The sequence below is a fragment of the Rhinatrema bivittatum genome, chromosome 16 (assembly GCF_901001135.1).
Source record: "Rhinatrema bivittatum chromosome 16, aRhiBiv1.1, whole genome shotgun sequence".
Lineage (NCBI taxonomy): Eukaryota > Metazoa > Chordata > Amphibia > Gymnophiona > Rhinatrematidae > Rhinatrema > Rhinatrema bivittatum.
In genome coordinates, this window is record NC_042630.1 from 47,725,851 (window position 1) to 47,748,559 (window position 22,709).

Genomic DNA, 22,709 nt, shown 5'->3' on the forward strand with positions numbered 1-22,709 from the left:
GCCGGGGGGCGGGCCCGGTCGTCGCGGCATTTCGGGGGGCGTGTCGGCAGCGTTTTGGGGGCGGGTACGGGGGCGTGGCTACGGCCCGGGGCGGTCCGGGGGTGTGGCCGCGCCCTCCGTACCCGCCCCCAGGTCACGGCCCGGCGCGCAGGAGGCCCGCTCGCGCACGGGGATTTACGCCTCCCTCTGGGAGGCGTAAATCCCCCAACAAAGGTAAGGGGGGGGTTTAGACAGGGCCGGGCGGGTGGGTTAGGTAGGGGAAGGGAGGGGAAGGTGAGGGGAGGGCAAAGGAAAGTTCCCTCCGAGGTCGCTCCGATTTCGGAGCGGCCTTGGAGGGAACGGGGGAAGGTTGCGTGGCTCGGCGCGCGCCGGCTATACGAAATCGATAGCCTTGCGCGCGCCGATCCAGGATTTTAGCGGATACGCGCTGCTCCGCGCGTATCTACTAAAATCCAGCATACTTTTGTTTGCGCCTGGAGCGCAAACAAAAGTAGGCTATTCGCGCTCGTTTTAAAATCCGCCCCACAGCTTTCAGTAGTACTGAGATTCTGGATTTGACATGGCCACATATACAGTAGGAGAGTAAATGACAGCAGAGACCAAACTGGCTAATCCTGCCTGTCCATTTCAGATTCATTCACATTGGGAGATGTGCGTGCATGTTTCCATATGCAACCAAACACAAACTCCGCCCTATGCCATTCCCTTTATTCTATGTCTTTTTACTAGCACAGCTCTCCATATCTGTCTTAAGCATGCCCAAAATCTGCTCCATCAATGGTCTCTACCACCTTCTCTAACAGGTCATTTCAACTCTGACTCTTACAAGATCAATTCTTAAAACAAAACTCACACTCTTTATTACCAAACATTGTAATAATATACACAGCTGCCAAATTAATGTCTGAGGTTATCAGTACTCCACAAAGCATGCATCTACTGTATATACATGTATTAGCCTGGGTAATTATCTTGTCTTCCCAGTTAGTTTCTTGTATATCTTTAGTCTGAAATGAATTTGCAAGAGTACATCGGGGTTCTGGAATATTTCTTCAGTTTGAACATCGGGGCCAGTATCAGACTTCCTGCAGGTATTTTCCCCTTGAAAATCCTTTCCCTAATGGAGTCAACAGGTACATTTGTACCGGCAGAGATTATAGGTGCAAACTCCATGTTGGAAAGTATGCACAAGAAGTTAAACATGAACATCTCGTGAGCACTTTGCTGGGATTGCCTGCCCTTGCCACTAGAGGATCCCTTTCTTCTTGCTTGGAGGTGTAGGGATTTTTCAAAGGGGAGTTTTCTTTGCGTGTGCCCTCGTTTAACCACAGAGAATCCCTTCTGAAATGTAATCCCGTTAAGTTTCAGCACTGTGCAGCCCATCTCTTTGCTAGATTGTAAAATGTTTTGAGGTTGCTGAAGGCATTGAGAAAAAATGAACAATTTTTTGAGGGGGTGGGGAAGAAGGGGAGGACAATAGAACTGGAAATATTTTTCAAAAAGCACACAAATAAAATATTTCAAGTGTGCCCCAGGTTATGAGTATTCCCTAAGATGGACTTACAGGGCCAGGCAGAGAAAACAGAGATTTTCCTGTTTTGTTTTTTTAAGCCTGCATCATTACAGAAGCAAGAGGCTGTTTCTACTGTAGAATAATTTTCAAAGTGAAACATACAAGCGGCCAAGTGCTATGTACCTACTTCTTATGCTGGTGCAAGAGGTGGGATAAAATGGCTTCTATGGTTTTCAATACATCAACGAGTTGCACTGTTTTACTCCCCTGACCTAAGTATTCCCCCAAAATTGGTCCTTTTTAGCACAGATTAAAGTTTGTGCACTGTGGACCCCACACATACTTTTCAGCTGTACTAAGCGTGGGCAAATTTTCATGCTGCCAATTTTCCTGGTAAACTGGAGTTTAGCTGGACAAAAGACTTTACCATTCCTCCTCCTCTGTCTTAGAGATTCACTAAAGATCTTTGCTAGAAAAGGCATCTTGCAAAAACGTTTAATGTCTAATGGATGGCTTTCTCTTGATGGCTTTTTTGAGTGCCACTTTTAACTCTTTGCTCCTCAAGCTATAAATCAGAGGGTTTAACAATGGGAGAATGACTACATACAATGTGGTAGGCAGTTTGCTTGAATTCACAGAATCCTCTGCATTGGGCTGCATGTATACTCCTATAATAGTCCCATATAAGAGAATGATGACTGTGAGGTGAGAGGAGCAGGTGGAGAAGGCCTTGCTTTTCCCCTCTGTAGAACGGATTTTTAGTATGGTGGAGATGATGAACACGTAGGATGTCAGGGTTAGCAGAAAAGGGATAATGGCTGCAAATGTGCCTTCTGCAACAATCATAGTATCAATGACAGAGGTATCTGTGCAGGAAAGCTTCACCACTGCTGAGAGTTCACAGAAGAAATGATTGATTACCTTGGAGTCACAGAAAGAAAACTGGGCTATAACTATAGAGGTTGGCAATGGGACTATTAAACCCATTGTCCATGAGAAAGCAACCAGAATAGCACAGGGTCTCTTGCTCATGATGATGGTGTAACGCAGGGGATTGCATATTGCCATATAACGATCATAGGCCATGGCAGTGAGAAGTGTAAATTCTGTACTTACACAGATCATATAGCAGTACATCTGCAGACAACATTCCTCAAAAGATATGTTATTGCTGTCTGTGAGGAGCATTGCCAGCAGTTTTGGAACAACAGAAGTCAAAGAGCAGATATCTAAGGTAGACAGGTTGGTCAAGAAGAAATACATGGGGGTGTGCAGGTGTGGATCAGCACATACTATGCAGATAATAAGAAGGTTCCCCAGCACAGCCATCAGGTAGAGGAGAGAGAAGAGAGCAAAGAGAGGGAGCTGCAGATCTGGGAACTCTGAGAACCCCAGAATTAGGAATTCTGTCACACGGCTGTGATTTCCCTGCATTCGTTCTCCTTGGAATTCTGAAAGGAAGAAAAAGGACAGAACAAGGGAAAGTGAATAGAAACCAAGCATCACTGAGATTAAAATAAAACATCACAAAATACCCAGAAATAATGAAGTAACACATCAGAACAGCAGAGGCAGTATATTTGCAAAATATGTCTGCAATGGCAAACAGCAATTTTTTTTTCTTTTTCTCTATTTGATATAATAAAAGATACATTTTGGAGGTAATTTTACAGAGACAAAAGCCCTGAACAGTCCATGCATGAACAGGACATACCCGTATAAGGTTGCCTACATTATAGGATTTCAGTTATATAGCATCATCCCACATCCACAGGAAAAGCAATAACTTGCTTATGTTCTTATGTTCTTATGTTCTTCTTGCCCTTGGAAATGACTTTGAAAATTACCCAATACCCCAATAGGGTAAGAGGTATTTGAAGATTTAATAATTCATTGCGACAGTCAAGGATTTCCACTCTCTCACAGTCATAGGAAGGCAGTTTTTACTGTCACAGTTTAAGGAATCAAATGTTCAAACCTATCTAGTACAACTTTTGGAAGCATAAGTGGATGAGCAGAGATTAATGCTGGTATTATATAAACAGCGGGAGCTGCACGGTTTACAAAATACTTCAGAGCTCTGCTCCAAATGACTGCATGTATGTTTCAGTATGTGCAAATATTTCCAATGCAAGAAAGCACTTACTTTATTTATCTATTTTATAAATATAGTCCTGTATATTGTAGGTGGATAAAAAAATATAACGTGTATCTCTAATAACCTCCATTTATATGCAGAGGCAAATATTTTATAAAGTATGCAAGCATATCATTTTAAAAATAGTTACTTGCATGCATACTTGAAATCACCAGTTAGCTGATGCCTCTGCCAGTTCCCCCACTCCCTCTCTCATTCACCTAGACCCTCTTCACCCTGAAACCCCCCCTCACACACTACTACCACCATAGCTTCACTCAGACCTTCCAGCCAACATCTGCAACCAAGAGACAAGTCCAATTTTATTTGCATGAGACAGTTAAAAGGGTAAAAGTGTACGAATAAGTTTACTAAATGTATACATGTGTATCTCTTACAAAATAGCAACTACTGCCATTACTTTTGAACCCTGACCTGGAATGCCCTGATCCTGCCTATTTTCCTGCTGGTAAATGTGCGTGCAAAATGGAAAATACATGTGTATTCTGATATTTTTAAAAATTGCATAAACATGAGAACATGCTACATATGAACTTATATGCTCATTCTTTGAACAAAACCCCTTTTGAAAATGTAATCGAGTGATACAACCTCTGTGTTACACACTGACACATTTATAATAATGTTGTTACTAGTTTTCAATTGTATAAAGATTTTTTCTCCTTTTCAAGATGTTCAGAATGTAAAACAAAATCTAAAGTCATGGTGTAATCTACGTTCCTATTTTGAATATGCAATTGAATATAAAAAATAAACACATAGACTAATTCTGCTGGCTGATTAAATAATTAAGATTCTATGATTTGTTTTTAATTTATTCCCCGCTGGACTTTTGGCAAGTCTTGTGGGAGTCAGGAGGGTCCCCAAGACTTGCCAAAAGTCCTTGGTGGTCCAGCGGGGGTCCGGGAGCGACATCCTGCACTCTGACCGTCGGCTGCCAGTAATCAAAATGGCACCGATAGCCTTTCCCTTACTATGTCACAGGAGCTACCGGTGCCATTGGTCAGCCCTTGTCACATCGTAGGAGCACAAGATGGCACCGATGGCCATGTGACAGGGGCTGACCAATGACACTGGTAGCCCCTGTGACATAGTAGGTCAAAGGCTATTGGCGCCATTTTGATTGAGGCAGGCCAGACAGCCCGATGGCACGGAGGGAGAAATCCCTCGCGGGACCCCGCTGGACCACCAGGGATATTAGTAAGTCTTGGGGAGGGATCGGGATGGTGGGGGGGGGGTGTTTGTATTTAATGTATTATAATACATTTTAATGCTTCGGGTGGGGGATTTTGAGCTTTGTTTTCCCGCATCGTTTTTTGGGCCCTTTTCATTTTTCCCCGTTTAGTTTTTGTTTGTTTTTCCAAAAAACTAACTGAGGAAAAACGAACTTTACCCCAAAGCATCTGACTCAAAAAATGACCCGGTAGAAAAAAATGAAGCTCATCTCTAGTAAAAACAGGGAACTTCCGGAGGCATGAGGACTCAGGACCTGGGATGTAAGACGAAGACATCAAGACTCGGACATCAGGAACTCAGACATCGGGAACTTGGATGCCAGGCAGGAGCAAGGTGCAGCGAAGTCCATGGAGGAGAAGCTCCCAGGAGGACTGGCTCCTTGCCAAGGCCAGGATGGAATGGCTGAGAAGCCCTTTTGTAGGGCTGGAGAGACAACTCCCTGGGAGGAGTTCAAGGAGGGCCTCATCTGGCTGTCCCTTTAAGAAGGGAAGGAAAATGTGGCCGCGCCCCTAGGAGGAAGGGGCAGGACCAAGCACAATGGCCATGCTGCCATACAGGCTCGCAGGAGGAAGCTGGGCCACAGGCAGGCCCCGTCGTTGGAGTGGTGGCATCCTGCTGCTGAAGAGGAGCTTCGGAAGTGGCTTCCCTGCCACAGGGGAGTCAGGGGATTGCGGCCTCCAGTCCATGGAACGGCTGCGTCTCCGAGCCGCGAAGGTAAGCGCCTCACATGGCTCCAGCCATAGGATGAGGGCAACACTATGAGTGTACAGGCACTATGAGTGTAAGTTTTCTCAAACCTAGGGTGGGCAATTTTGTTTTTTATCCACGGAGAAATGGTTTTAACAGTGCCCTCTGAATATTTTTGAAACCACCTCATACTGACCTTCTCGTACCCTTTGTAAATCAAAGTGAATTGGAAAGTGGAACTCTGCTGATCTCCATCAGATCCCGATGCAAGCCTTGCATGAATCCAAGAAAAGATGGAACACAGACTGGAGAGTGGAAGAGAGGATTTTTTTCAAAACAATCATCATAACTTAAACACGTGAGCCATCTCGAATCGCACTTCAGATCCAGCCGCTCTCATCTTTATCAGACATGTTTTGGCAAATTTATTTTATTTTTTTTAAAGTATTTCAATGTTACAAAACAGAAAAAGCAATTTATATCTGCAAAATGAGTTACTTTTGTACAATTTCTAGCTCTTTGGTCTAGGAAATTAACATCATTAGTAGTATTCTTATACTCCTTAGAGCTTCAATAATGATAGCATAAGTGAATAAGAAAAATCCAAAGCTCAGAGATTCCCTAAGGCAAATGTTAGAAAGGTGCATCTGAAATATTAGCCGCCCTAGGATAAATTTAAAAAATCTAAATTATTACACTGTAACAGATTATGAAGACAAAACCCCTTCTTTCACCCAATTCTGTTTAATTAACAACGTGATTGATTAACTGTGACATACCCAAAACATATAGAAGAAAATATTTGTTCCATGTCCCAGCCACACGGGTGCCGCGACCAAGCCTGCTCACCTCGTGCTGCTCTCCACTAGTTCTGGTCTTGCCGCTACTGCCAGCTCCCGGCATCCCCAATGCCCCCTCGGCCCTCTCTGGCTTCCTCCATGCCACAGGCCTCACAGCGGAGCTTCCGCAGGGGCTCCGCATCTTTGGCCGCCTCGGCCCTGCCTCTAGGCTTGTGCCAGCCGTCCTAAGCTTCAAAGGGACAAGCGCTGGAAAACCGATTCGGATGCAGGATGATGACATCACCTAGTATCCGATTGCCAAAGCGAGGTTGGCACCGTGGTGTTCTAGTTTGCCTGATCCTGTGTTCCAGCGTTTCCTTGTTCCAGTGTCTCCTTGTTCCAGCATTCCAGTGTTTCCATGGTCCTCAGTGTCTCCAGCATCTGTCTTCTTCCTGCTCCATGTTCCCTGGTAGTACCCTTCAGAGTGATTGTTGGTACTGACCTCTGCTTGCCTGACTATGACTGACCGCTGCCTGGACCTGACCTCTGCCTACCTGACTAAGCTGATTACTGCCTGGAACTGACCCTCGCTTGCATTGACTATACTCAGACTGACCTTGGATTTGACCCTTGCTTTGGCTGACCTCTTCTGGAAGGATGCCCTTGCTTTGACCCTTGTGCTTCACTCAGGCACTCTCTTTCTGCCTTCAGCAACCACCAGACCAACCTGCTTGGACACTGACCACGGCCTTCATCTGACCAAACCCACAGGCCCTGCTGTCTCGCCCAGAGGACCTTCCTGAACTGTAACCTCCCTGAGGTCTCCGGAGCCTCCACTTCAGGTCTGGCCCATTCTCTCAGCATCAGTCACACACCCTTGCTCGTGGTGGGCACACCTCTTGCTACCTCTCTGGGAGACACTGTGAGACCCACCTATGTCCAGGTAGTCGGGGTACCCAAGGGCTCAACCTGCGGAAACCCCGGACTGTATTGGTGAAGCTCCAGCTAGCCTCTGTCTCCTCGTGTGCTCCACTTCCTGGTGGCAGGCGCTCTCTGGGTCCAATCAGAGGGCCGTACCAATTCTGCACCAGGCCAAGGGTCCACCTCCAGCACAACAGGTTGCCAAGGCCATGGACTCGGTGGAGTCTCCTGCCTTGCAGGCCATCCCTGGTCTGGTCACTCATGTCCGAGAGCAACAATGGATCATAGAAGCGTTGGCCTCCTCCATGCAAAAGATGCATTCTCTATTGGAGGAATCTGCCATGGCCAACCCAGGGGCTCTTGCCCATATCTTGTCTTCATGGGCACTGATGGCCCTCCCAGCCCCACCCCATTTCAATGGGGTTCCTCACTTCTGTCGAGGGTTCATAAATCAAAGCTATATGCAGTAGAGATGTGAATCGTGTCCTCGATCGTCTTAACGATCGATTTCGGCTGGGAGGGGGTGGGAATCGTATTGTTGCCGTTTGTGTGTGTAAAGTATCGTCATAATCGTTAAAATCGTGAGCCGGCACACTAAAACCCCCTAAAACCCACCCCAACCCTTTAAATTAAATCCCCCCTCCCGCCCCCCCCCCCCCCCAAAATGCCTTAAATTACCTGGTGGTCCAGCAGCACACTAAAACCCCCTAAAACCCACCCCCGACCCTTTAAATTAAATCCCCCACCCTCCCGAACCCCCCTCCCAAATGCATTAAATTACCTGGGAGTCCTCCGTAGCGGCGGTCCATGGCTAAATCGGGGGAAGGGGGAGAGCACGAAAACCGGCACACTAGATCGTGAGGTCTTCAGCCGGCGCCATTTTTCAAAATGGCCGCCGCAAAATGGCGGCGGCCATAGACGAAAACGATTCGACGCAAGAGGTCGTTCCGGACCCCCGCTGGACTTTTGGCAAGTCTTGTGGGGGTCAGGAGGCCCCCCCAAGCTGGCCAAAAGTTCCTGGGGGTCCAGTGGGGGTCAAGGAGCGATTTCCTGCCGCGAATCGTTTTCCGTACGGAAAATGGCGCCGGCAGGAGATCGACTGCAGGAGGTCGTTCAGCGAGGTCCGGAACCCTTGCGAGATTTCCGGACCTCGCTGAACGACCTCCTGCAGTCGATCTCCCGCCGGCACCATTTTCCGTACGGACAATGGCGCCGGCCATACGCGTATGGCCGGCGCCATTTTCCTTACAGAAAATGATTCGCGGCAGGAAATCGCTCCTTGACCCCCGCTGGACCCCCAGGAACTTTTGGCCAGCTTGGGGGGGCCTCCTGACCCCCACAAGACTTGCCAAAAGTCCAGCGGGGGTCCGGAACGACCTCTTGCGTCGAATCGTTTTCGTCTATGGCCGCCACCATTTTGCGGCGGCCATTTTGAAAAATGGCGCCGGCTGAAGACCTCACGATCTAGTGTGCCGGTTTTCGTGCTCTCCCCCTTCCCCCGATTTAGCCACGGACCGCCGCTACGGAGGACTCCCAGGTAATTTAATGCATTTGGGGGGGGGTTCGGGAGGGTGGGGGATTTAATTTAAAGGGTCGGGGGTGGGTTTTAGGGGGTTTTAGTGTGCCGGTTTTCCTGCCCTCCCCCTTCCCCCGATTTACAATTTTTTGACGATAAATCGGGGGAATTGGTATTGTATCGTGGCCCTAACGATTTTTGACGATTTAAAATATATCGGACGATATTTTAAATCGTCAAAAAACGATTCACATCCCTAATATGCAGTTCTTACTGCAAACCTCGCTTTTCCCAGATGAAGCGACAAAGATCACGTTCATCCTCTCGCGTCTTGAGGGGAAGGCCATGGCATGGGATGCCCCACTCTGGGAGTATTCCAACACAATTCTTTGCCAGCTCCCTCAGTTCATCGCTGTCTTCCAATGCACCTTCGAGGACCCAGGTTGACAGGTGTTCGCTGGCCACAACTTACTCCACCTCCGTCAAGGTTCGCACTTGCTCGCCGAATATACTAGCAACTTAGTTGGGTTGGCAAGAGGACTGCCTGCGGGCACTCTACCTCGTGGGACTGTCTCCTGCTTTTTAAGATGAGCTAGCCACTCATGAGATCCCCGTATCTCTGGAAGATCTGATCTCCCTGGTTGGTAGAATCGACTACGTCCAGCAATGGCATCAGGAGGAAAGAGCTCTTCTACCTCCTGCCCTATATCCACCCCATTTGGTGAGTCCCCAGTTGAAATTTGAAGGTCTTAGCAGTGGCCCCTCAACCACCTGAGGAGCCAATGCAGATCAACCATGGTCGCCTGACTCCAGAGGAACGTCTCCAACGAAGAAAATCTGGTCTCTACCTGAATTGCGGTGGTTCCAGCCATCTTCTCCAGACCTGTACTGTGCATCCGGGAAACTCCAAAGCTTGAGCAAGCGGGGGTCCCGAGCTTGGGCGCTATAGTTTCTAGCCCTCGACTGTTGCTGCCTGTATCCCTCCTTAGGGAGTCACGTTCATTCGCCACCACTGCCCTCGTGGACACTGGGGTGAGTGGAAATTTCATTTTAGAAGAGATTGTCACACTCATTCAGATACCAGCCAACCATTAGAGGTACCACTACATATCACCTCAATTCAAGGAGAACCTCTCCCTGATCGTATCACTCACCATTCCCTGGCTATTCGCCTCATTGTTGGGACCCTCCATGATGAGGAGATCTCCCTCCTGATCTTGAAATGATCAACACACCCTATAGTCCTTGGATTTCCTTGGCTCCAGTTACATGCACCCCACTTCGACTGGTAATCCCTGCAACTCACTCAGTGGGGCCCTCGATGTCAAACCCAGTGTTTATGGCAAGTGTCTCCATCCGTGTCAGTCCTAAGTTCTACCACCCTTTCCGGGTTACCTGCTCCATACATGGAATTTAAAGACATGTTCTCCAAACAAAACGCTGATATCATGCCTCCACTCAGGAAGTTCAACTGCCCCATAGAACTCCTACCTGGAACTATGCCTCCCAAGGGCAGAACCTACCCTCTTTAACTTCCAAAAACTCAAGCGATGTCAGCATACATCATAGAAAATTTGGCCAAAGGATTCATAAGACCCTCTACTTCCCCAGCAGGCTCCAGGTTCTTCTTTGTAAAGAAAAAAGATGGCAGTCTGAGACAATGCATAGACTACAGACGTCTGAATGCAGTAACCCAAAAAGACCTGTATGCACTGCCACTTATCAGTGAACTGTTCGACTGCCTGCAGGGCGCACAAATCTTTACAAAACTAGATCTACGTGAGGCATATAACCTAGTGTGGATTCAACTGGAAGACATCTGGAAAACCACCTTCAACACAAGAGACGGACACTACAAGTAAGTAGTAATGTCCTTCGGGCTTTGCAATGCTCCCACAGTCTTCCAGTGGCTAATGAATGAGATTTTCTGGGACCTTTTATACTCATTTGTCATAGTGTAGCTGGACGGTATATTCATCTTCTCCAAAGATCTGAAGTCTCATCATTCCCACGTTCAAACAGTCCGCCAGCATCTCAGAGACTACTATCTCTATGCTAAATTGGAGAAGTGCATTTTTGAGCAACCCAGTCTCCCATTCCTGGGCTACATCATCTCTAGCCGGGGTTCACCATGGACCCTGACAAATTCCAGGGTATTTGAGATTGGACTCAACCAGTGGGTCTCCAAGCCCTACAAAGATTCCTTGGATTTACAAATTACTATCAAAACTTCATCGCCAATTATTCCACACTGGCTGCTCCACTCACCCCTATGACGAGGAAGGGATGTGATCCTCGAGTGTGGAGTCCAAAGGCCCAATCAGCATTCCATGCCTTGAAAGAGGCCTTCTGTACTGGCCCATGTTTACATCACCTGGATCCTAGCCACCCCTTTATAGTTGAAGTTGATGCATCCACTATTGGAGCAGGAGTGGTCTTGTTTCAATACTCCACCAAGGGAACCTTAGTTCCATGTTCCTTTTATTCACATAAATTCTCCTCCACAGAACAAAATTATACCATAGGGGACTGCGGACTCCTAGCAGTGAAACCTGCCCTCCAGGAATGACATCCCTGGCTTGAAGGGACATAACACAGATTCACAATATATACCAACTATAAAAACCTGGAGCACATAAAGGAGGCCGAGTTACTTAACCCAAGACAAGCTCGCTGGGCCCTATTCTTTGCACGCTTCAACTTCAAGCTCCACTATCGCCTAGCAGTGAAAAATCTTCATACAGACATGCTCTCTCGCTCTGTCAAGCCAGAAGACACACCCGAGACTCCCATGCACATTATTGATCCAGCCTGCATATCTATTGCAGTTACCACCATGGTACCAGCCAGGAAGATGGTGGTCCCCCGCCATCTCCGTGAATGTGTACTTCGTTGGGTTCATGACTCCAAGCTGGCTGGTCACCCCGGCTGAGCCCGAACTCTCGAGATGCTCCAAAGGCACTATTGGTGGCCTGTTATGAATAAGGAATCCTGAGAATATGAGGACTCCTGTCCAGTTTGCACACAGCAAAAAGCCCCAACTGGTCACCCATGAGGGCTTCATCAACCACTTCCTGTGCCCACCGAGCCCTGGTCTAGTCTTTCCACAGACTTCATCGTGGATCTGCCTCCTTCAAAAGGAAATACATTTAATCTGGGTCATAATTGACTGTTTCTCAAAAATGGCCCACTTTGTCTGCTTACTTGGACTCCCATTGGCTCCAGAACTAGCTCGACTCTTCTTAACCCAAGTATTTTATTTACATGGACTACCACAAGAAATAATCTCCGATCGTGATCCTCAATTTGCCACTAAATATTGAAGGTCTCTCTGTAAGAATTTCAATATCACATTAAACTTAACGTCAGCATATCATCTGCAAGCAAATGGCCAGGTCGAGAGGACTAGTCGGTCTTTGAAAACCTTCCTGCGATCATATGCCAAGACCAGCAAGATTACTGGGTTGACCTCCTGCCATGGGCAGAACTATCTCATAACACCCATATTGCCTCTGCCACAGACGTTTCCCCCTTTGCTGTAGTTTTTGGCCATTAACCTCACCTACCACTGCCGGTTCCACTCAGTGCACCCTCACCTGCAGCTCAATCTACAGCACAAACCATTCGCTGGCTCTGGAACCAGGTAAGGGAACGGTTCTGCCAAGCTGCTGACCAGGCCAAGCACATCACAGATGCCCATCTTCAGGCCACACCTCTGTTCCTGCCTGGACAAAGAGTCTGGCTTAATACTAAGCACATCCAGCTATGGTTGCCTTCCCAATGGCTAGCTCCCAGATTTATTGGTCCTTTCCTCGTCCTTTGACGGGTAGAAGTAGTCACTTGCTAGCTGAAACTGCCAGCTTCCATGGGGATTCACAACACATTTCATGTGTCACTACTAAAACCCATAATCTTGTACTGGTCTTCCCGAAGGACTCCTCCACTGACGCAACATTCAGTGGAACCTGAAAACCCCTTACAAATTAGAGAAGCCTTAGGGGTGGCTTGCGGGAATGATGGCTACTACCTGGTGATTAATACCCTTATTCAATTAACGTTCATACAGTTAATGTGACTCCAAACTTGCTCTATGCTTCAACTGCAAGAGGAAATGTGGAAAAGAGGATTTGCATTCAGGCAACAACCAACAAGGTAGCACAGTCTGGGTAAACAAATAAGTGTGGGAGAGGCTTGCTTGTTGCGTCGGTTACTTCCCCACACCAATTAAGCCAGATACTTCACTTTCAATGCATATCCAGTGTAAATCTCTGCTTCAACATTATCTCTGCTTCAACGGTAGGGGTAATGAAGATAAGAGGATTTACATTCAGACAACCAACAGGGTCTGAATTGCACGGTCTGGGTAAACAAATAAGCTTGCTTGTTGCGGCGGTTACTACCCTGAACCAATTAAGCCTGTCACTTCACTTGGAAAGCATATCCAGCACAGCCCACAGCTTCAATGGCAGGGGGAATGAAGAAAAAAAGGATTTATGTTCAGACAACAACCAACAAGGACTGAATTGCACAGTCTGGGTAAAAAAATAAGCGTGGGAGTAGCTTGCTTACTGTGGTGGTTACTACCCCTAACAAATTAGCCTGATACTTTACTTTGAATGTATATACAGCACAGTTCACTGCTTCAATGGCAGAGGGGGGATTGAAGAATAGGATTTACATCAAGCCAACATCTAACAAGGCATTGATCTGAGCAATATGAGCTTACAAACATTGAGGTAACTTGCTCGATACGACGGATACTACCCTCAAACATTAAGCTTTATACTTCACTTTGATACAGCTCCAACACTGCTCTCTGCATCAATGGCATGGATGGAAGGAAATTAGAATCAAAAAGCTAAAAATAAGGGCCCTGAACTCAGCGGTCGGAGTAACAGATAAGTATGAGAAAATAAGTATGAAAGCTTTCTGGGGCAGACTGGATGGGCCTATTGGTCTTCTGCCGTCATTTCTATGTTTCTATAGAAATCTTAGACATCCGACACCATCGGGGGCCACTGGTATCCTTTCGTGGGAGGGCTTCGGCCCAGAAAAGAATTAATGGGAGCCCTCTTACCACATTCTAGATAAAAGTCTTCTTCAAGAGTTTCATCAGCAAAACCCAAAAAAACCCAGATTGGTAAGGGGGAGGCCTGGAAGGAGGGGGGTACTGTTGCGTGTCCCAGCCGTGTGGGTGCTGTGACCGGGCCTGCTCACCTCACACTGCCCTCTACTAGTTCAGGTCTTGCTGCTGCTGCCAGCTCTCAGCGTCCCCAATGCTCACCGAGGCCCTCTCCGGCTTCCTCCTCATCACAGGCCTCACAGTGGAGCTCCTGTCGGGGCTCCTCGTCTTCGGCCGCTTCGGCTCTGCCCCTAGGCACATGCGCGGACAACTTCCTGAGCTTTAAAGGGCCAAGCGCGGGAAAACTGATTCGGATGCAGGATGATGACATCACCTAGTAGCCCTATAAATAGCAAGGCTCTGTCCCCAGGACCTCGCCTGGGTAATCGGGTCAACACCGTGTATTCTAGTTTGCCTGATCCTGTTTTCCAGAATTTCCTTGTTCCAGTGTCTCCTTTTTCCAGTGTCTCCTTGTTCTAGAGCAGTGGTCCCCAACCTTTTTGCACCAGGGACCGGCTTCAAGCAAGACCAGTTTTCCCATGGCCCGGCAAGGCGGGGTTGGGCAGGGGCGGGGCTTTGGTCATATAGGGGCGGGGTTATTTTTTACAATTTCCCAAACAACCAATAAAATATTTCAAAACAGCACATATATCAAATAACACACAATAATTAAATCTAATAAGGATTTTAAAAAGACCCTGCTGTCCATACATGGGAGCTCTTGATTTCCAGTCACCCTGATATTGTCAAGGATTAGGAGGTTATCCTCTCTCTCTCACACATACTTACATTTTCATTCTTTCTCACACATACACTGTCACATACATACACATTCATGCTCTTATACCCACTCTCAGGCTGTAAGATACTCTCTCCACATCCCCCCCCCCCACACACTCTTACTCCCCTGGATTTTCTCATACACACTCATGCTCTCACTCTCACTGGGTGCCTCACAACCTCAGAGCCTCTCTCATTCCTCTGCTGCCACTGTCACTGCTACTGCGTGGCTATTGGGGAGGTGCTGATTGCTGCTACTGGCACTGAAGCCCATTCTGCTGCCTTGTATATTGTGAGATCCTCATAGAGAAAGTGTTACTCTTGCACATTCCCAAGGATTACATGTACCAATCAGTAAAAAGTATTTTTTTTTTTTTACATCTGCTGTCTGATCTTAGTTTTCTAATTGGTTGGTCACAGGCTTTTTTTTTCCCCACCTTCCCTTTCTTATTTTTTTGCCAATTCCTTTTATATTGCCTTTTTTTCTATTTCTTTTCTCTCCATCTGTCTTCTTCCCTCAAACACAGTCAGGTTCTCATTCTCACATGTTTTCTCTCTCTCTCACACACACACACACACAGGCTCTCTCTCACTCCCACATGCTGTCTTGCTCAAGCACTGGCTCTCACTGTCACATGCTCTCATACAATCATTCATACATAGTCTCTCACTGGCACATGCTGTCTGACTCTCACACACAGTCTCTCTCTCACTCCCACATGCTGTCTTTCTCAAGCACAGGCTCTCACTCTCACATGCTCTCTCATACAATCATTCATACACACAGTCTCTCACTGGTACGTGCTGTCTGAGTCTCACACACACAGGCTCTCACTCCCACATGCTGTCTTGCTCAAGCACAGGCTCTCACTATCACATGCTCTCTATCATACAATCATTCATACACACAGGCTCTCACTATCACATGCTGTCTGAGTCTCAAACACACAGGCTCTCTCTCACTCCCACATGCTGTCTTGCTCAAGCACAGGCTCTCACTATCACATGCTCTCTCTCTCATACAATCATTCATACACACAGGCTCTCACTATCACATGCTGTCTGATTCACACACACAGGCTCTCTCACTCCCACATGCTGTCTCTCTCACACACACAGAGGCTCTCATGTGGTTTCTCTGCAAACACACACAGTCTCTCCCACTCACAATCTCTCAAATCATGTCATACACGCACTCACCTCTGGGCCTCTTCTTTACGGGTCGCCACAGGATGGGCTCTGCAGCAGCAGCGGCCCTGGTCTTCTCGGGCCGTGCTGCTCCTCTTCTGCACGCGGCTGAAGCTCCTCCTCCTTCCTGCCCGCAGAAGGCGGCTCAGGCAACATTTTTCATCCAGGGCAGGAAGTAGGAGGAGCACCTGCAGTGGCTGATGCTCCTCCTTCCTGCCTGCGCGGCTCCGGCAACATAGCTCAGCCACGACGCACTAATCGGCTTTTTGGGTCGTGGGTTTGGAGGCGGGTCTCCAATCTTGCCCTGCCTCCCCATAGCAACGGGAAGAACGGTGCCGTGGACCGGCAAAAAATACCCAACGGCTCGGTACTGGTCCGCGGACCGGTGGTTGGGGACCCCTGTTCTAGAGTATCCTTGTTCCAGCATCTCCTTGTTCCAGCATTCCTGTGTTTCCATGGCCCTCAGTGTCTCCAGCGTCTGTCTTCTTCCTGCTCCACATTCCCTGGTAGTACCCTTCAGACTGATTCTTGGTACTGACCTCTGCTTGCCTGATTATGACTGACCGCTGCCTGGACCTGCCCCCTGCCTGTTTCATGACCACATTTGACTGCTACCTGGACCTGACCTCTGCCTGCCTGACTACGCTGATCACTGCCTGGAACTGACCCTCGATTGCCGACTATGCTCGGACTGACCTTGGATTTGACCCTTGCTTTGGCTGACCTCTTCTGGATGGATACCCTGGATTTGACACTTGCGCTTCACTTGGACACTCTCTTTCAGCCTTCAGCGACCACCAGACCAACCTGCTTGGACACTGATCATGGCCTTCATCTGATCAGACCCACAGGCCCTGCCTGTCTTGCCCAAAGGACCTTCCTGAACTGTTACCTCCCTGAGGTCTCTGGAGCCTCCACTTCAGGTCTGGCCCATTCTGTCAGCATCAGCCACACACTCTTGCTCGTGGTGGGCACACCTCTCCACCACCTCTCCGGGAGACTCTGCGAGGCCCACCTAAGTCCAGTCAGTCCAGGTACCCAAGGGCTCAACCTGTGGAAACCCCAGTCTGTTATTGGTGAAGCTCCAACCAGCCTCTATCTCTTCATGTGCTCTGCCTCCTGGTGGCAGGAACTCTCTGGGTCTGACCAGAGGGCCGTACCAATCCTGCACCAGGCCAAGAGTCCACCTCCAGTGCAACAATATTTTCACAAATTTTGCAATGATATAGATTAGAAAAAGACACAAGTCACATTGATATCTGCACCTGATGATGAAGTACTCAAGAAAATTATTTAGATAGAATAGATCATCCTTATTTTAAGGTTATAAATTTAACAAAAAATAAAATAAGAAGTCCATTTTTGATACAGCTTTTGCAAATTGTAACTAAGCATGCATTATAATGAATGACATTGGTGCAGGTTCTAGTGTAAAGTAAGGGAAGTTCTGATCCAAACACTTACCTTCTTAGTAAATGGCATCTGCAGATCTAATATGAAGAGTCAGATGAACTAAAACTATTACTTATTGGATGACAAGTTCCTTTGGGATAGGATCCCTGAACACATAGACCATGTTTGTTTTTTTCTTTTTGCTTTCTGATTCTTGTCATTCATTTTGTATACCTAATTCCTTTAGAGCTTGCTAAGTTTTAAGAAAATTAATGATAATCCACTTATGAAATACTTTGATATAATTTTTCCATGTTTTTTAGGTGACACCATGTAGATGTTTTATATATTCTGTGATGCCTTTTGGGAAGAGATGGGACCAGCTGTACATACGCCATCTAGTGACTGATAATTATTCTGTCACCAATGTTGAAACATGTGTTCTCATTGCAATTTCAAAGGGATAAATTGTGGTGTTTTCCCAGGATATCTAACCATAATCTAGGAGCTAGAAATCTGAGCATAGGAAACTGAGCTGAGATTTCCAGTCCTGGTCTAAATCACTATCTAAATTCCTTGGACTCTGGTCAATGCAGATGAGGGTTGCTGAAATGAATCAGTACTGTAGCCTAGTGTATTTGCCCCCAGCTAACCCTTGCCCAAGGAAGGGGGACTCTATGGATAAGGAAGCACGTGGATATGGAGGATTCAGTTGATTTTACAAAAAACTTTTGAGAAGCTCTTCAACAAAAGCACTTGAAGACACTTCCATAGGAAAGAAAATTGAAGAGAGGTAGAGTGGAAACTTGAGAACATCCTTCTTTACCAAGAGGGTGGTTGGTGCTGGAATAACCTCCCATCAGAAGTAGAGACAACCTAAATACAACAACATTTAAACAAGCTTGGTATGGACAGAGAGAACAGTGGTAAGAATAGGGAACAGGTAATTGAAGTGGGGAGTGAGGCATCTACAACATGAAGTGCCGAAGAGGGGAAAAGAGTAGCCACTGATCGATAAGTCAAGGTACAACTGTGTCAGGCATAGTGAATGGCTTGATGCCCATACACCAGACATGAGACTCTCAGATTTTTTTTTTTTTTTAGAAATTTAGTAGTGTTCATTATGGTATACAAGTGATTCATATAAATAATGTTAGATGTGTCTGGGAAGGAGGAGCAATGCCTCAGCTAGTCACTAGATGGCTTAATCTTGTCCTCATCTATATCACAATCTTACAGACTTTTTTTCTGATTTCCTTTGCCAAGTATTTGGCCTGGCTTTGTTTCCCTAGAAAACCTTCAGCCTCTGGGGTGGCACATGAAGTAAACTATTTATATTTCAGATGAGGATTTGGTGGTGATATAGGGTTTTGGGACCAGTTTTACATGCAGAGTGAGACGTATGAACACCACAGTATACCTCAGTGAAGATTTGACATAATTTGAAGTGAGGGAAATCACACAAAGATGAGATTTCTATAATGTTCTCTTGCCCTAGCTTGGTAGCATCCTGGTAGAGAGTTCATCAAACTAGGGCTCACTGGTCTACAATTTTCTGAATCACCCTTTCAACCCTTTTTAAAAATTGGGGTTTTGTTAGTCACCCTCCAATCTTCATGTACAATAGCTGATTTTAAAGCTATTTTACAAATTACTAATAATACATCTGTAATTTCATTTTTCATTTCTTTCAGCAATTTGAAATGTACACCCTGTGGTTCAGGTGGTTTGTCAGTTTCTCCATTTCATCTTCCAGGTTCACTGAGATTTGTTTTGGTTCCTTGAATCATCATCTTTAAATATTACTTCTGGCATGGGTATCTGCTTCCTTTCTTCCTCCATAAAGATTGAATCAAATAATTCATTAATTTTTCCATTATGGCTTTGCCCTCCCTTAGTGCCCCTTTAACTCCTTGATCATTTAATGGTCCAACTGAAACCCTCACAGGATTTTTGCATTGAATATGTGTGAAAAGAATTCAATTGTAATTTTTGCTTCCACACAAAGTTTCTTTTCAAATTCTGCCTTTGCCTTCCTTATCAATACTTTGCATCAAAGTTGCCAGTGCTTATGTTTTCCTATTTTCTTCAGTTGGATCCCTTTTCTATTTTTCGGAAAGATGCTCTTTTAGCTAGAATAGTCTCATTCACCTCATCTTTGAACCATGCTGGCAGTCATTATACTTCCTTGCATCTTTTTTAATGTGTAGAATACAAGAAGGGGAGTTATTTTAGACCTGGTCCTTAGTGGAAAGGATGATATTGTGTGAGCAAATTTGGTGTTGGGGCCACTTGCCATTAATGCTCATAACATGATCAAATTACATTTTATAGCTGAGAGCAAACACTAAGGAAATCTACTGCAACAGCATTTAACTTTCAAAAGGGAGACTATGAATAAATGAGAAGCAACTGCAAAGTTTAAGAATTGACATCAGGCATCAACGTTGTTTAAAAATATCATCTTGGAAACCTAGATGTCTTTTAAAATCTAAGACAGTAATTTTAAAACTCGCTTATCAACACACGAGCAGAGATACACTAAAATTTTAAATCATGTGTGCATTTACACACGTGTAATTTAAAAGAAACCTACCATGCATAAGTATGCTCCTAATTTTAAGAGGCTTGCGTATCTTACATAGGACTTTGCCTGCTTTAACGCATTTAAGTAAACAGATATAAAACATATTCGCATGAGGGATGTTGCTTGATTTTCCAATTAGTCTACCAGTTTGCCCAGTCAGACTTGAGTTTATCCAACCTCCTCTGATCATCTCTGGTGACTGAGACCCCATAACTTGTTATGTTAGCCCAAAACCATAAGATCTGCATATTTGCTTCTCATCAGGAGCACAAGTGAAGTGATGCAGCTAACAAGCACCACACACAGTTTTAAAACAGGGCTTTATGCGAGGATGCACCCCAGACACCCATGCCCCGCCCTTTCCTCACCTTTCTTCCATTAATGTTTGTATGCGCACGCACATACGAATATAAATCACAGCTTTTAAAATTTGCATTTTTTGCACGCAACCCACATAAGCTCATATGCTGGCATTTTAGCCTGGAATATATTGTATAAATACACAAAAAAATAGGATCCAACTATTGCTAGACACTTAATAAATATCAAGAATGTAAATTGTCTAGCACAAAATAAATATCAAGAAATGTAAATTGTCTAGCACAAAAGTCAATGTCAGATCGGACAGATGCAGCAGACTCAGATCTCGCACCACTCAGGGAGTCTCAATTTTAGACGCATCATTGACCCTTTCAAATCAAGTGTCCATGACTGTGCTGATATTAATGTTCAAAGTGCCTACATCACGCTTACAAGTGTTTGCCTGACGAAGAACTGATTTTCGAAACATTGCAATGTCAGGATAAATACGCAGATAGCATGAAGATATTTCATGAATGATCTCGGCGCCATTGCAGTGTGCACAACAGACTGGTAAAACACGCATTTGTTACCAGTACATCCATTATAGTGGACTCATACCTGATTCACTTGATAGCTTTAAGATATCATTGAGATAAAGCATCACATGCTCTGGGGTAACCAATGATTATAACACATCCATCATCCACTATTGTGGGGCTGGAGTATCTGTAGCCCTTTAGGCATTGTAGCCTATCTAAGGCACCATATGAGGTTTTCCCTAGATGCTTTCCAACAATCCTGGTTCACTTTTGTGCTAGACAATTTACATTTCTTGGCATTTTAGCCTGAGCAGCTTTTTTTAAAATTGACCCCTCAGGTTTTTAAATTGGTAACTAGCTGACTTATTTTAGTTTATGAATGACCAACAGCAGACACTAAAATTAGTCAATCACTAAAATCATGGTTAATTATTATTCCAAATCCCTATTGACTCCTATTTTAAACATTTGCCTCCTATTTAAGGACACTCACCCCACTTTCCACTAAGGGGGGTGAGTGGGAAACAAACCACTGCCAGTTGTCCAGGTAAGAGTATTCTCACCTTTTCAGATCAAGTATGTGATCTTTTCAGACTCATAATTTTTATACTCTCAAGCAAATGCAAACTTATACTAACTCTGAAAATCAGCTCAAAGTTTATTATCCCTAAACTCTCACAATTCATAGCAGTGGCAAGCAAATGCTAACTTATACAAGTTCAAAAAATTAACCCAAAGTCCTATTTCTAAACACACACAATTCATAACACTTGCAAACAAATTCAAGCCATAAAAACTAACACAAAATAAACATAGCCAGTATTAGTTTAATAGTGTAAGATTTTTTTTTTTTGAAGATTTTAAGTGTTCTTTTCCAGCAAGTCCAACTTACTGCCAGCAGATGAAGGTTTTACAGCCAGGAATCTTATACAAATATTTAGAGTCTTATAAATGTTATCTTTCTTCCTATTGTGTTTTTAAGAGCCACTTTTAACTTTTTGCTTCTTAACCTACAAATCAATAGGGATGTGCAATCATTTTTCCCGATTAGGCAATTTCAACGAAATTGCCTAATTTGGAATGGTTCGGGAAAACCAAAAAACAATTTAATTTTTACCGAAATTTTAGAAAAAAATCATTTTCGGGTTAGTGCATACTAACTCCCCATTAGAATGCATTAATTCTGCCAGGTCAGTGCTCACTATCGGTAGGTTAGTGCACACTAACCCGAAAATTGGGCCCCAGAAAAAAAAAAACAAACACAAACTACTGGAAAAACAAAACTAACATTTATCTGGCTAAATTCTGCTAAATATGGACACCAAAGTGACTTCTCCAAGGTTACAGACACAGAGGCAGAGCCAGGGATTGGAACTGAGGCACAGGGAGATAAACTGACTTCCACTGCATCACACAAGCAGAGGCAGAATAGGGGATTAGAACTTAGAAGTTCATTTGATTCCTAGTTCACAGCTCTAACATCAGAACACACAATATATTTTATTGAGATATTCAATTACATATTTCCAGCTTACTTAGATTCAATTTTATTTGTCTCTTCAAACAGGCTCCATTCATCCCCTGGAACATCACATCCCTGCAGCTCTTCTCCATCACATTTGGTAGATTCAGTCATGAGAAACACATTTTACATTGTGTGCAAAAATATATTTTTAGGAGAAAGGACACTAAGGTGATCTATCTTGCCTGATCTTGGCTAGAAAGGTCTGACTCTAGTGGAAGCTTCTGAATTAAACAATAAATTGTATCTGATGAGAGAACACAGTTCATAGAAGGCATTAAAGTTGCATGTTACAAGATTGCTGGGTTTCTCCTTACCTCTACAGCAGCGCTGCCTCTCTCCTCCACTATGGATCAGATGAGGGCAATGCGGATGTCTTAAATGCTTTAATAAAGGGGAAAAAATGTGTTCTGTCCATGTGGGAAATGAAAAAATCTCACAGGCAATTAAGGGAAGATTTCCATGC

At 45.2% G+C, this 22,709-nt stretch overlaps 1 protein-coding gene across 1 annotated transcript in view; it reads right to left on the reverse strand.

Annotated features, from left to right (window-relative positions):
* Positions 1–2,008: 2,008 nt before the first annotated feature.
* Positions 2,009–22,709, reverse strand: part of LOC115077632 (olfactory receptor 8G1-like) — a 55,174-nt gene continuing 34,473 nt past the window's right edge. The window contains exon 2 of the mRNA XM_029579927.1: positions 2,009–2,964. Coding sequence (XP_029435787.1) covers positions 2,009–2,964 — 956 coding nt within the window. The remainder of the gene's footprint in view (positions 2,965–22,709) is intronic.